At 41.2% G+C, this 15,814-nt stretch overlaps 1 protein-coding gene across 8 annotated transcripts in view; it reads left to right on the top strand.

Moving 5' to 3' along the window:
• Nucleotides 1-15,814, top strand: part of LOC310682649 (uncharacterized protein) — a 75,935-nt gene that overhangs the window by 44,971 nt on the left and 15,150 nt on the right. For 3 of the 8 annotated variants that reach the window (XM_083451690.1, XM_083451689.1, XM_083451688.1), the window contains exon 4: nt 8,076-8,172. The exons of 3 other annotated variants lie outside the window; for them this stretch is intronic. In XM_083451690.1, the coding sequence (XP_083307816.1) occupies nt 8,076-8,172 (97 nt within the window). Of the gene's footprint in view, nt 1-8,075; nt 11,858-12,038; nt 15,050-15,814 lie in introns of those variants that run through there. 2 more of the 8 variants (XR_014514065.1, XM_083451687.1) reach the window with 2 other exon arrangements.

Consider the following 15,814-nt stretch of genomic DNA (forward strand, 5'->3'; position numbering starts at 1 on the left):
TCTTTTTTAAAAAAAAACACAGAATTTGACATGCAATGTTCAAAAATAAATAGAGAAAAATAAATAACATATTTTTCGTTTAGAAATATATTTGTGCCAATATCAGTTCAGCACCAGTAGAGCGAACCATTATTTCTGTGTAATGGAAGGTGGACAGTTCCTTATGGCAGGGAAAGTGAGGCATGTCATGGACAATATCCACTAGATGCCTGTGTAACTCATACAATCAAATTATACCAGATTCCGCTCACAGTCACAAGAAATGCTCAACTATGTGGGGGTCCAGCAACAAAGGATTGGTTGTTGAGGTATACATTGCCTTCACAACATAAGCCCTACTCAGGCCTTATGCTCATGGGAAAAGCCAACATTTGAGCTAGGCCACACCAATTAGCCTCAGCCCCAGGGCCACACAGACACCAGTCCTTCCCCACAGTATCTGCATATGCAGCGTGAATTTCTGCAGAGAGCAAGCATTTGTGTATTTGTCTGTACATGTGAAATCCCATCCCTGCACACATTTGTGCTGTATGCACAAACTCCAGAGAATGAGACAAGTTGACATATGCTTTATGGCAGGTGGGACTATTCAGTGCAGCCCAGCTCATGCTCTGATCTTACCTATTCCTAACATCTGAAGTGGTCTATTAATGTTCATGTGTGTATCTCCTGAAATAGTTAAGTAGCTGTGTGTATAATATTTTCAAATCATCTAAATAGGGTGAGGCAGACTCTGGAACCATCCGCAGCTTTTTCATCAGCAAAATTGCCAGTCTGTTGTTGCCAACCACTGCCAATCCAACTGTTCCTTTTCCTCACAGCCATCATACTGCCCCCTGCACTTAGTTGCCCTCCATCCGTGGAGGCTGGGCTAAAGTGGCTTCCAGATGCGTCAGACATGAACACTACATGCAGACTTTCTAGTTCTAGACTTCTAGAAGATGATGTCACTTGGGGAAAGTGGTCTGCCCTAGTCTAGAGCATCTACTTTAGAGGCCTATGGGCAATGCACAAACCCAGCAACATTTTAGAGGAGATTTGTGCTTTCATGACTGCAGGAGGAGGCTGGAGATGGATAAATGCCTAGAGGAAGCATAGTTGCCATTCAAGATGGGCACTTCAGCCTACACCAAGATCAGGTTAACCTTGATTTTCATGAATTTAAGCAGTTTTAATACTTTGGCTTACATTTGTGGGTCTCAGGTTCTTAGCTTGAGGGATAAAGTTTGAATCCTACAGATCCTATTGTCATCTCTTTCACTTCAGTGTGTGATCTTCTACAAGTGACATTCATTGTTCAGAAGGGATTTTTTTCTCTCGCACTGATCTAAAAAAACACCTCTCTTATCCTTTGAAACCTGCAGTTTGACTTCCAATATGTAGCTGCAATGCACCTGAATACTTATATTTTCTGATTCTCAAATATGCTTTGCCTACAAATCCTGATTTCCCACAGTCCTTTAGCATTGTGAACCCCACCAAAAAATCAAACTTATAAGTTGCATCATCATGGTCATTTTACATTGGTTACCCAATAACATAGTTTGCTGGGTGGCTTATAAAGATAAATCAAATAAAACATAATTAAAAAATTAAAGTCTTAAAACAATGGCAAAGGTATATGTGTGATTAACTAATCTGATAAGGTATGTTATAAAGCTACCACCATACATTATGGAGGTGACCATGTTGTACCATGAGAAACATGTCTGGGTATCACACCAACATCCCAAACCAATATAGAGTCCCAATCTGTGAGTTTGATTCAGGGTTATGTTGCCACCACCACCATGTGACTTTTACATACAATTGACCCTTATCATCTGGTAATACTGCATTATTGATACCAGAAACTATGGACAACCCAGAGAACATGTACATTATCTACATAATTAATACTGTCTTGGAAGTCTGCACTCTTGTGTCTTAACCCTAACCCTAATGCTTGTCCATGACACAAGGGCAACTAAGCTGAAATTGCATTTGTAGAAGAAAGTAACATATAATATTTATATCAAATATGAGATATTCTCTAAAGTGAAGCCAGAGTAGGCAGATATTACATCTGAAGGAGGGGAAACACAGGTAACTTGCATTTTTGATTGGGTTCCTCACAGTTCCTTTCAAGATTGTGTTCTTAATGTGTGTTTCTTTCCAGGAGCACAGTTCTTCCAGGCCAATGATGTGCTGTTAAGGATCAAACTCCGTACATTCCTTCACACCCTTGTTCCTATTGGTCCTTCAAAAGCACAGTAGCTCTCAAATTCCTCTAGTCTGAACCCGACTCAATTTGCTTTTCTCTAATAATGTCAAGCTCGATGGCTAGGATTTATCCCAGGATTCAGTTCATCACTTTGTTCAATGAATCAGATAATTATGTGCTTCTGGTAAACAGAGCAACAAACACACTTATAAAAGAATCCCCCCCCCCCTCGCCTTGACAGGGTTAAGGGATTAGATATTCCTCTTGGGGATCCTCTTAGAAAACTAATGAAATGAACAGGGGAAAGTATTGCATTGATTTGAAAACAAAAGGGCTGAGAGTGAGATGCGCTTGGCTCTTATTATCCTAGCCATCTTCAATGAAATTCTGGACAACATCCCATGTAAGTAAGGAAGTGTACAAGCCACAGTGGGGGCTGTTATCTAACAAAATAAAACCTCCTTGCAAATCTTCAGTTTGCACATTCCTAATTCCTAAGTAGTTATACTATGTATCACACCCAGTTTCCAATATTTTTAAAAAACGTTTTGGCTAACATTTGCTTTCAGCATAATGTGGCATTTGTTATCCCATCAACTAGGAACTGGAGGCCTAATGTTTGTATGATTGTGACCTGCACAGGCACCATGGGAATGTAAAGTTTGACTGAAGCCTGAAAAATATGAGATCTGCATTATGCTTTAGAAGAATGAAAGAAAACACATACACAAATGGAAAAAACTGAATTAAAAATTAAATATTGATGTATGACATACTTTATGAATGATCCCAAACCTGCCATTGCTGTTTTAACTTGGCACACAAAGTCATCCTCCTGGAGTTATAATGCCCAATAATATAACAATGTTACACAGACAATACAATAACACTACTCTCCGATGCACAGGTGAAATAATGGGATGCGATGCATGGATGAAATAACACTACCCTTTAAAGACTTGGTCGTAATTTGTTTTTTGAATAATGTCATTTGCTTTCCTGGGCAAAATTGATTATTTCAAAGAGAGAATTCTAGATACCCAGGGGTGGGTGGGTATGAAATGATCCAGACTTTCTTTTGTAGGATGCCTTTCTCACTATAGGGACAGTGGTACCTCGGGTTACATACGCTTCAGGTTACATACGCTCCAGGTTACAGACTCCATTAACCCAGAAATAGTACCTCGGGTTAAGAACTTTGCTTCAGGATGAGAACAGAAATTGTGCTCTGGCGGTGCAGCAGCAGCAGGAGGCCCCATTAGCTAAAGTGGTGCTTCAGGTTAAGAACAGTTTCATGTTAAGAACGGACCTCCGGAACGAATTAAGTGCTTAAGCTGAGGTACCACTGTACTTCACTAGTTCACCAGCACCTGCCTTTTTTTAATTGACAGGTGGCTTCCATATTATTTATTTTACTACTTTTTAATTAATTAGTCATGTGCTCAATAGCCTATCTCTCTCTCATACACGCACATTTGAATGGCAGAGATGGAGAGGATTCTGAGAAAATACTGCACATATAAAATCTCTCGTAGGGAGGTGTCCTGTTTAGAGGCATAGGCACAAGCAGGCACACACACAGCTCCATTCCCTCTGGCACCAATTAGCATCGCTTTTGATTTTCTGAGCTGAAAGGAAGTGGCTTAAATGAGTCATAGAGACTGAACTTCCCCATTACCCTTTGAGGTAGTCCCACAGGGTTGGAACATTGACTTGCATTTCTACAGTTCAGTGTATGTTTTGTGGACAAAAAGGGGATTTAGCTTTCTTGGACGTGAAATCAACCATTTGCTGTATGTGTGTGTCCTTGCAGGCCAAGAGAAAGGTATTATTAGCAAAACAGATAAATAAATAATCTAAATTAAAGTTGTAAATAAAATAGATTTCTAGGTTTAGCCCACTGGGTGTAGCTAATCCAGCTGGGCCCTGATTCACAGTGACAGAGGCTAATCCCAGCAGTGTGGAGAAATTGAATCAATATGAGCAGATGCCAAATATTGACTCTTTCCAAGCACAATTATGCTTCTCACCAAGTCTCCTGTGGGATGCATCCAAAACACCCAGGGACACCAGGTCTACTGGCAGTCCCTACCAGCCCATAGCTTTAATTGCATTCTCTCCTGCTGTCATAGCAGCATTTTAATTCCCAGTAATATAGCATACCTTCCAACATTTCTCCAATGGAAATAGGGACATCTTATTCCATAATAACAATTTTACTATTTATACTCTGCCCATCTGACTGTGTTGCTTCAGCCACTCTGGGCAGCTTCCAACATATATAAAAACATAATAAAATATTAAACATTTTTTTAAAAAGCCTTCCCTATACAGGGATGTCTTCAGATGGATAACTCCATACCCTCCAACATTTCTCTGATGAAAATAGGGGCATCCTAAGGAAAAGCGGAACATTCTGGGATAAAAATCAGAAACTGGGATGACTTTGGTAAATCCAGGACTGTCCCTGGAAAATAGGGACACTTGGAGGGTCTGATATAGAAGCTACAAAACATGTTTGCTTATGGACATGTCACCCTTTGAAAACTAGCACACTGAGCAAATATTTACACTTGGGGTTGTCAACCTCCAGACTCTCAGCCTGTTTCCATCTGGGTGGTGAGGAGGAGGGAAAGGGGGAAAGCAGGTGGCAAAGGGGGTGATTTCCAACCCACTTTTGGCCCTGGCCCTGGCCCTACCCATTACAGGGAGCCAGTGTGGTGTAGTGGTTAAGAGCGGTGGACTCTGAAGTCTCTCAGCCTCACTCACCTCACAGAGTGTTTGTTGTGGGGGAGGAAGGGAAAGGAGAATGTTAGCCGCTTTGAGACTCCTTCGGGTAGTGATAAAGCAGGATACCAAATCCAAACTCCTCTTCTTCTTCTTCTTCTTCTTCTTCTTCTTCTTCTTCTTCTTCTTCTTCTTCCATCCTTACCCACAACCAGCATGTGGCCTTTGACAGATTACCCCTGAAGCATCCACATTATCTTTCTGGCATCCAGAAATATAAATATGAAAATAGGGCAAGTCATGTGGGAGACTTTCTGAGGCTGGCTTCAGGTTTGAAGTGGCCCTCGTCCCCCCATTCCCACCCTAGATGCAGTTTAACTGGTGGCACATAATTAGGAATTGGCCATTTTATATTTTGCATAATGCTGTGGAGGGATGCTGCTTTTGAGACCCAGCCACCCAGTGTGAGGGGCCGATGACAGGGGTCAGTGGATTCTGCCCAAGGGCATAGATACCAAGATTCAGGCAGTTGCCAAAGGTTTTTGGGTCTGATGGTGGCCCTACAACTTATTCCTTCTTATCACAATATTCCATTGGGATTCAGGAAATTTTAGGTTCAGCCTAGAGCAGATTGATGCTTGTCCAGTGTGATGCTTGCTTTTTTTCACTTCCAGATCACAAACTGCTTCTGGTAGTCTATTCAATTTTGACAGCAGTTTGCCCTGTGGCATTGAAAGTTTGAGAAATGAAAACCCAATGTCCCTTTATGGGCACAGACTTCAGTCTGCAGTCCCTGAAATCCCAGCCTAGGAAACTGTAGTGCCTCCATTTTTCCTTTCATTTGATCCCACCGGCGACCTAAATAAAGTGCATGACTCACTCTAATTGAAAGAGCCTAACGTATGCTAATTGGCTGAGACCGAAGATGAGTTCTCTCTCTCTCCCCCCCCCCCATTCTCAGAACTCTGAACATTTTCAATTTTCAATGTTTAATAGAAGCTTTTCCTATTGTGAGGTGTTACAAATCACACTATCATCCACAATTAACTAAAGCGATGTTATTGGCTCAGTTTTTGCTCAAAACAGAAGAGTAAACGAATACATTCCAATTAAACCTCTATTTTATTAATGTCTCCCACTGACTAAGTGAGAGGTATGCACATTTCCAAACAGCATTTAATTTGGAAGGCAGGGTGTCTCTGATTCATTCTCTGGCAGTTATTCCATTATAAATGCCGCTCTCATTTTGGGCTCTTTTGTGGATTTCCCATTATTTTTGTTGTGTGAGATTTCCTTCTCTTCACGGATCCCCCCACCCCCACCTCTTCTATTTAAGGAAGAAAGTAGCCTTTGTTACCAAACCTACCCAAACCTTCAGGGTCAAAAACTGGGAGACGTGATTCAGCGGCTTAATCACAAGAGTTTTTACAAGGTTGAAATCCAAGTAAAAAGTGAGAGAGGCACTGCTCCAATCATAAATTAACATGAAGAGGGAATAAACCGTTCTCCCCCTCCCCCCCTTCCCCACCTCTTTACTCGGAGGGGCTGGCTTTAATTTTTTTGCATTTCACATGAAAAGTATATACCTCATTCAAGAAAAAAAGGGGGGCTGTGTTTTATTTCATTGTTTTGCAACAGGGAAAGTGCTCTCATGGTTGGCCTCCAAATGATCCTAGTTCAGTCTAAATGTCAGTGCTCATGAATGTGCCTGTCTGGATTTTCTGTCATCCCTGCTAATTGTGCATAACAGGGTCAGTATTTGGCACCAGGATGAGAAAATGTGGCCAGCACCATTTTGTGCAGCTGTCAGATGTTCTTTAGCTGACTAGTTTAAGGACTGGGGGAAAGAGGGTGGGGGTGAGGTGGGGATGGAAGCTCAAAGATCTGTGGAATTCCTAACAACATAATTTAACTACCTGTCAACTTCTTCTCACTATAGCAGAGATACTGCTGGAACCAATGAAATGGTTTTCACACACATAGCTCTTTCTGCACACGACAAAATAGGATTTGCAGGGAAAACAAGGAGCCTTGCTATACATTCCTCTTAATGCCATGATGAGCAATTGGCACCAATAAGACCTTTTCTTCTGAATACTAATATACACTTGGGGATGGGCAATTCCCCCCCCCCACCAATACCACAGCTAAAGAGGGAAGGCTTAACACCTGCCCCCTCACATGCTGTGTAGCTGAAGACAATCACCACTTTCCCATGCTTGCTTTTTAAAAATTTTCATAACGTGATTCCTAATCATGTTGTTAATGTAATGTATATTTAGCCCATCTTTCTGCTCTTCTTCTTCTTCTTCTTCTTCTTCTTCTTCTTCTCTCTGTGTGTATTTCAAAGCTCACCTGGAATTTGAATGAAACATTTTTCATGTGCATATATCCGTGAAGGAAATGACAGTATGTTGGAAAGAGTCCTACTGCCTGCTTTTGCCTGTGAAATGCTACAGATAGTTAACTTCCAGATGGGTAGCTATCTTTGTCTGTTGCACCAAAACCAGCAAAGAGTCTCATAGCACCTTAAAGACTAACACATGTCTTAGGCAAGCATTAGAGGCCACTTCATAATACGCAGGAAGCATTGTCCTCAGCTGGCAAGGGGTATAGAGGAGAAAAATGGTAAAAGGTAGGGTTAGATTTAACTCGTATTCTCTAAATATCCCATAGGGTTGGGTGTGTTTGTGTGTGCTTCTTTCTCTGACTTCATTTCTAAGCCTCATGAGCTCAGAGAAGAAAATATGTCATGCCCTAAAACTGGCCGCTGTTTCTTTAATAAAAAAGGAACTGAGTCGGCACGAGTCAGCGGCCTACAATGAATTGGCAAAGCCTGCATGACTCATGTAACCTTTCACCTGTATATGTCTGTATATATAGAGTGGTCATTGATTATGTGAGTGTGGGTTGGTTGGATGGTAAAAAGTTGGCTGAGTTTGGTGTGTGTAAAAGCTGTCGGTTTTGGTTAGATAAGAAGACTTCTTAAGAATAAAAGCAGCAATACTCTGCAAAAATACTCTTTCTCAAGGACTCTTTTGTGCCAACTAGGGTCCAAGGACCAGGCGAAGGAGTCAAAGGAGGTCAGAACCTTTTCTTTTTCAAACACTGACAAAATATCCCACTGAATATTTCCACTGAATAGGTGGAGGTCTACAGTTGACAATTTCCTTCCTGGTTCTCTAGTCACAATTCTCTGCTCACCTGGTGAGGCATCACTGTTCTGCTCCCAGATCATTCAGGTCAGAGGATGTGGTCTTACTGACTCCCTCCAGCTTTCCCTGAATGAGTCCTAACAAACACTGTTTGCTGTGAGCTCTCCATGGTGCTGACAAAATGCTTTTTGCACTGCCTTGATCTACTGGACATGACTGGACTAATGGACTTGCCTTGCCATTACTGCCCTTCAGAATACAACCTACATCCCACCTGTGAATGCCCCAATATAAATCTAGCCTCCCCTGATACCCTAAGGTGGGAGAAGACAGAACACCATCCTATCAAAATCCCTACTCCAAATCCCCCCAAAATGTAATTCAGTGAAGTCTTCTAATTCAGTGAAGTCTTCTCATTTAGCTCTGAAACAGATCTTTGTTAGGTTTCAAACTGCTCTTACTGGCAAGCAAAATTAATTCAGTGACAAAACTATCTCTAGTGCTGGCTTTTATGAGGAAGTAGCCCTCTTTATGATTTACACCTTGTCTTTAAAAATCCTTTCAATATCATTTTCTGTTCACTTTAAGGAGCTATCTGTGGATTCTGCTGAATTAAAATTGAATCCTCTTCCCCTTTGTGGTCTATTCATATCTGCCCTGAAAGCAGAGTAGGAAAGTTGCAACCAGCAATGTCAATAGGACCCTATAAAGATTAATGGGGTACCTGCCAAGCAACAAGGACTCTGAGTGATTTCAAGGATTCCAAAGACTCAAAAAATCAATTTTGCTGAAAATGTCCTTGCTTAATTTAATACCTGATAGTATTTGACATCCCTCTGGTCTAGTGTGAACAGCAAATGAGCATGAGGATGTGGTTTTTCTCTATGTTACTGCCATACTTACAAAGTAAAATAAATACACAGAGCAGTCAGGTGCTGAATTTCCATGTTTCAAAACAAAATTAAGATTTTCTACATGACTATTTTTAAAAATGTTCCAAACAAATGGAGATAATCTAATTATTGAAGCTTATTGAAGATGAATAGAGAACTGAGTAGCTTAGTAAATCTTGCATATATTGTACTGGTTTGTCTACTGATCTTCTATAACATTCAAGAACTAATTGAAGTGGCTGAAAATTTGGATCTAATGAATTTGGGTGCTAGCAGACATGATTCTGTCTTTGTTACACTGTTGTTGTTTTTTACAATAAATTGTAGCTCATGCTTGAGGCTCAAATAGGATAAGACAAAATCTTTCTTCTGATGACGTCAGAGGTATTAAAATTCTGTTTTTAGTGAAGATTTCTGCATGTCCTAATTACAGGTTGGAAATAACTACTGCCACTTCTATCACCCTGAAAAGGCCACAATGATGGCATGCATGCTTGAATTGAATTTTTAAGCAGAGCTAATACAAAAAGAGACACAATTAAATAGATTTAAAGATTACTTGATCTAAGCACAGGGATTTAGTGATGCCTTTCCAAATATTTAAAAAACCTCTCTGACATGGAGCAAGAGAATGGAAACTTGGAAAAAGAAAAAGAGAAGAATGAACATGGAATCTAAGTAGATTGGTGAATTGAACTGTTTTTTTATAAATAGATGGTTTTCTGTAGTTAGCAATCACTCAAGTGAAAGATAAAGTCTCTGAACTGCTGGGTAATGCACTGAGTATAGATCAGGAAATCCTGAGTTTCCTTCCAGCCAATGTCCTGGACAAAGAATCATAATGGCATGGATTCTAACTAGGCTGTTGTAATCTGAAGGGTTCCTTCCATCCACTGGAGTTGGAGATCCAGTTGAGGACACTGTTGGCAGAAGGAGCAAGGCAATTTTTGGCAATTCCCACTCCCACTACAGTTTTCTCCACTGTTCCAAAGAATCTCCTAGTTTTCCAAATCAGATTTTCAGGAGGCAAAAGGTTCTGTAGGAAGGGAGGGGTGATCAGTGAAAGTTGTCTCCTCGCTCCTCTTCACCCAATGTATTTTGTTGCCAGTGGAATCCCAGCTAATAAAAATCGTTGTGGAAGGTTTAGGCATTAGGATTATATAGTGAAGACAAGTATTTTGTTTACTCACTGGTCCTAACACTTCTTTCCACATAAAAAGTAGAGATTTATTGTGAACATTTTGCGACGTAACTTTTGGACAGCTGAATGGGGTAAGATTGCTGAATGGGCTAATGAAGACTGAATGCATTTGTACCAATCATCATCATCCTCAGAAGTACTGGTTTGGACTTAAGGAGGCAGGAATCCTGATTAATGGATTTTCCAAAACACATTGTTTTGCTCCACAATACTTAGTCTGTGAGTCTGTGGCAGCAGAAATTACAATACATGTTAGTCTAAATAGTCAGAATGTATTCAGTGTGGCCTTGAAGGCTTCATCCCACTGCCTGCATATAAATAAGGTTATTTTTATTTTTATTTTTTCTGCTTTGTTTTATTCCTAGCATGCATTCATTTGTCTCATGGTAGAATTTTCACAGCTCCATGTCCAAAACAGATATCCTACAATGAAACATCACACCGACACACAAAATTAATTCGTGAAATTTTCACAGAAAGGTTACATCATCAAACACTATATATTTCTGGAAGAAGAAAGAAAATGGCATATTTTCTCAAAGCCTGGTTTCTCTAAACTGGATTGTTTGGACTGTGTGAAAATGTACTTTGGTTTAATATGGTAAAGGGAAGATACTTTGTCTTTGCTTAAAAATTATTATGTCACCTTCCAGGGCAAAGATCTCACAAAGCAGCTTATAAACATAATGTAAATAATTTTTACTAAAATGCTGTTGCACTCAGATCCTGCTTTCCGGCTTTCCCTAGGCATCTGGTTGATCACTGTGAAAAAAGAATGCTATACTTAATGGGCTATTGGCCTGATGAACCAGCCTCTTCTTATATTCCTAAGTACATTTAAGTTATTTGTCTATTTGTACAACAAAAGTATAGAGTTTGCTCAAATGGAACCCCTTTCACAAAGCCTGTCATGCATTCACTAAATGAGGAGGAGCAGGTCATTCATAGAAGTTTCTATCATGCACTCAAATCAACACATGGGTGCACCTATCATATAACTTGTTTGTAAGAAGAAGTGCTCATTGTTGGTTCAAATTGGAATCCGACAAAGATCCCCCCCCCCCCAAAAAAAATAATTAGAAGCCATCATTTTTTGTAGAAACTTTGTAGAAAGACTTTTTGTGAAGACAAACGTCTTATAGGTGATCTATTGTTGTTTTGAGTTTATAGTTGCATATTGAAGTTCCCCAGAACGAGCAGCCTAGGAGCAGTGGTGGAGCTTCATGCTCCGGCACCGGGGGGCAGAGAGCAGGTGAGGGCGGGGCTGGCACATGTCCTGGGGCACCACGCTCCTGCACGCCACCTGCAGGGGCGTGGTGCTCATCACGGCTGCCCCCACCCGCGCTTCAAGTCTGCCCTGATGCTGTACTTAGTACATAAGTGATCTATTCTGATCATAACACCCAGATCTTGGAAAACCACAATTACCCAGGTGGAATGAGGGGCTGGCGCACAGAACAGTTCCTAACTGCCTGTGCCATGTGCCCCTTACCCAGCTTGCCCATCCTACATACCTCCCCTTGCCCAGATTCACTGCAATTGTGGTCCCCCCTGCTTTTCCCAGCTCCTCTCTTTTCAGGCACATCATATATCCCTTAATTTATAAAAACAATAAAAACCCAAATTTAAAAATGCACAAGTTAAAAAGTTTTTTTAAAAACCATTTTAAACAATTACAGTGGTACCTCGGGTTAAGTACTTAATTCGTTCTGGAGGTCCATTCTTAACCCGAAACTGTTCTTAACCTGAAGCACCACTTTAGCTAATAGGGCCTTCCGCTGCTGCCACGCCACCAGAGCACAATTTCTGTTCTCATCCTGAAGCAAAGTTCTTAACCCGAGGCACTATTTCTGGGTTAGCGGAGTCTGTAACCTGAAGCAACCTGCTCCTGCCAAAGAGTCTGTTCAGCCACCATACATCCGGAATTTCCCAGACATTTCATTTTTCAACAGCTTTTCTGTCTGGATTTTCACTTTTTGAAATATGGCTACCCATATTTCAACCATAGCTGGAGTCAGTCCGGGTCCTGCCCTCCCCTCCAGGCCAGGTGTCATGGGAGTGTCATGCAAGCCACACCTGAAGTGTCTTCTACTAATCAACTATTAGAGGTGCCCTACCCTCTTTTTCATCTGGCCCTAGTTAAAGGAGCTTTGCATCTGGTTTGAGAAACCTTTGGCTTTCCAGATGTTTTTGAACTGCAACTCCCATCAGTCCCAGCCAAGATAGTTAATGTTCAAGGATTATTGAAGCTGTAGTCCAACAACGTCTGAAAAACCTCCTGGTGTTCATGGAAAGCAGAACCCTTTTATGCTCAGGGCCTGGCAAGCACAACCATTCCATGGATGTTTGAAATTTACCCTGGCACATTCTCTTTACATAGGGTGAGGGGGCACTTGGCTTGAAAGGGAAGCCATTAGTTTGAGCTTTATGCCATTTGGTGCCCTTCAAATTATTTTTGCTATTTTTTTATTTCTGTGTCACACAGGGATGAGCAAAATATGTGCAGACAACTGAAAGAATGAGAAGCAGCAGGGAGGGAACATGACAGCTTTAAAAGTATTAGAAACAAAGCACTGCAAATATGGAAACATAAAGAGTCTGAAATGGGGGTGGGGGTACAGAGAGAACACACATTCCACATTAAATTTGAATCTGCTTTGCAGAAGGATTAAATGCTCACTGTGGACTAGGAGAGAATCCATTTCTAATGGTGAATTTATATCAGTCCACAGGGAACCCTATCAAGGCACAGCTGACTAATGAGTATCATTTTCAGTTGATTTCATTAGTATTTAAGTTATAGCATGAAGCACATTCCCTTGGGTGCCTGAAAGTTAGTGATTTACATATATTCACTGAGAAGATTTTGGTTCTGCTAATGTAAAAGTGATTTGTTAGCTGAGTGAAGATTTTCTTTTCATCTGCCTCACCTAAGTCCACCGATTCAGAAAAATAAATATTAACTATTCATATATGTTCTATCCCATTATAGCTGTGAATTAAAGTTAAAGTCAAAATTATGCTACCAGACATGGCATTCCCTTGTGTATGATTCACAGCTTCTGTGCAAAGGGAGGTTTGCAACACTGTATTTATTGCAGAAAGCCTCAATGCAATAGATCTTTTTAAACAGAGTGTCCTTAAAGCACTATGTTATAAAACCACCTACAGAGGGAATTGTCAGTGTATAAAATAACCAAGGGAAAAACAGGGGTTGGACGCTGCAAATTAGCATTTGTGTTACAAAGAAAGAGTTTGGTATTCAGTTAGCACAGCTTTATTTTAAATCTGGCCAAGCCGATCAAAACCAACAATACAAGTGTCACATCAAATGCAAGCATGTGTTGCCTACCCATCTTCTTCAGTGCTAACCATCAAATTAAAACTGCTTTCTCTTTACCTGGAGGGTGTTTTTCCTGTTACATTTTCAAGCCAAAGAAATGCTCTTGGAAATCATTTCTCCCAAAGGGGGAGCCATGGATCTGGCTGCTTCTAACGAAGACTTTGTATGCATGGTATATGTAGTGCTTCAGCTATGCCCACTTCTCGCTTGGAAACAAAAACATGTATATCTCTCTCTTTCTTTTGACTGCTTGGTGTATTACTTACACAAATTACGTACACAAAGGAGGCCTCAACCTCCCAGGAAGGTGAGACTGTAGAAGAGCAAGTTAAGAGCAAGAGGGTTTTGTTTTTTCCTCCTTCTGCACTCAAGCACCGGGGAAGGCTGCCAGACAGAAAACTGTTGGACTGGGTACCAATGTGCTTTTGAGTGGGGCAACTGGCTGACTCTTCAGAGGGTGGTGGTCCTAAATCCTAATCTAGGGAAGCTGCCTTAACACTCAGGGAGATGTTTCTGCTGGGTGTTAGATGTTGTAGCCCTTAATCCCTAATAAAAGCTGTTAACTAAACATCCTAGTGACAGTATGTTGAAATGTGGCCATTTGTGTGAGACATGACAATTGTGGGAAATGGACACATGGCCGTTAGGTCCAATCACAGACGACTCTGGGGTTGTGGCGCTCATCTCGCTTTACTGGCTGAGAGAGCCGGCGTACAGCTTCCGGGTCATGTGGCCAGCATGACTAAGCTGCTTCTGGTGAACCAGAGCAGCACACGGAAACGCCATTTACCTTCCCGCCAGAGCGGTACCTATTTATCTACTTGCACTTTGATGTGCTTTCGAACTGCTAGGTGGGCAGGAGCAGGGACCCAACAATGGGAGCTCACCCTGTCGTGAGGATTCAAACCACCGACCTTCTGATCGGCAAGCCCTAGGCTCTGTGGTTTAGACCACAGCGCCACTCGCGTCCTAGGGCTGGTAGAGGGTGCCTAAAATCCTGGAAAGTGACTGTCATTCAGTGCAGCTCATGATGAGATAGATAGGCCAATGGTCAAACTTCATATAAGGAAGCTTCTCATGATGGAAAAGTATTTATGCATGTTAGGCCAACCCTGAAACAAGCATTTCTCCCCAACTTCATAGGTTTATTTCTTCTTTTCTGTACTCTTAGCTCCCTGCTGCTCAAAATGGTATGCATTCTGTTGACATCGGGCCACACACAGAGAAATATTTTGTACATTACTAAATGAGTAACAGTGAAGCAAATAAGATTCATTTACACTGTAATTTACAATAAGCCTTTGCCTCCCCCCCCCCTTGAAGTGAACAAAAGCTTGATTGTCATTGTATGCACCACTCGGGTTTGTCATTGTTTGTTTTACTCCTTACTTCGAACCTTACAATGTCGTTCTCCTCGATGATGGAGAAGTACATGTTGTGGTACATTTTACAGATAATTCTCTTTTATGAAGACCTTTGTTCGTTTATTGTTAAATGAATATGCAATAAAGGCCATTCAGCTTACAACACAGTGAGTGGTTGGTCTTTGCACATGGAAAAATTATAACAAAGCTGGGTTGAATTATTTTTTCATCAAAAAACCCCCACCAAAAACGTACTGTATATAACATAGCAGGTGCAGTTTTAGAAAACTTTGTTCAGCTTTCTACAGATTTTTTTCTTTTCATATAGGCAAACCACAATAATATTAGAGCAGCTTATTAACTCCAAACCAGTACACACATCCACTTTATGCCAGGAATTGAGAATTTGTAACTCTCCATTTGTTGTAGGATTCAAACACACATCAGCCCCGGGCAACATGGTCAATGGCCACGGACAGTGGGAGTTAATAGCCCATCAACATGTGTCTTGTATGCCTCTTTACAGCAATTCCTGCAGCCAAGCTGGTGCCAACCATATTGCTCTGCTTTCCTTTGTATCACATCAGGGAGGCTGAGATAGGGGTTTTGTCATCTGGGCAGCCCAGGACCTCCATACATACTGCCCAAGCATATGCCCCAGGGAGGACACTTCAGTGTTGCTAATTCAGCAAAAACTACATGGGAGGGAGAAATTATGAGTGATTCTCCAGCAGTTTGACTACCCCCAGAGGCACACACCATTGTCTCTGGGGACAATCGGATGCCAGCAACTAATATTGGCCTGCCTCAGTCCTGTTACACAGGTATATAATGATCAAGGCTGCATGCAGATGGCACTTTATCCTGTCTTCCTGACATTTCCTTACATATAAATTTCCATATTTTCCAGTGTAATATCCACTTCTGG

This window comes from Podarcis tiliguerta, assembly GCF_965153285.1.
Source record: "Podarcis tiliguerta genome assembly, chromosome: 7".
In the NCBI taxonomy this organism is placed as follows: domain Eukaryota; kingdom Metazoa; phylum Chordata; class Lepidosauria; order Squamata; family Lacertidae; genus Podarcis; species Podarcis tiliguerta.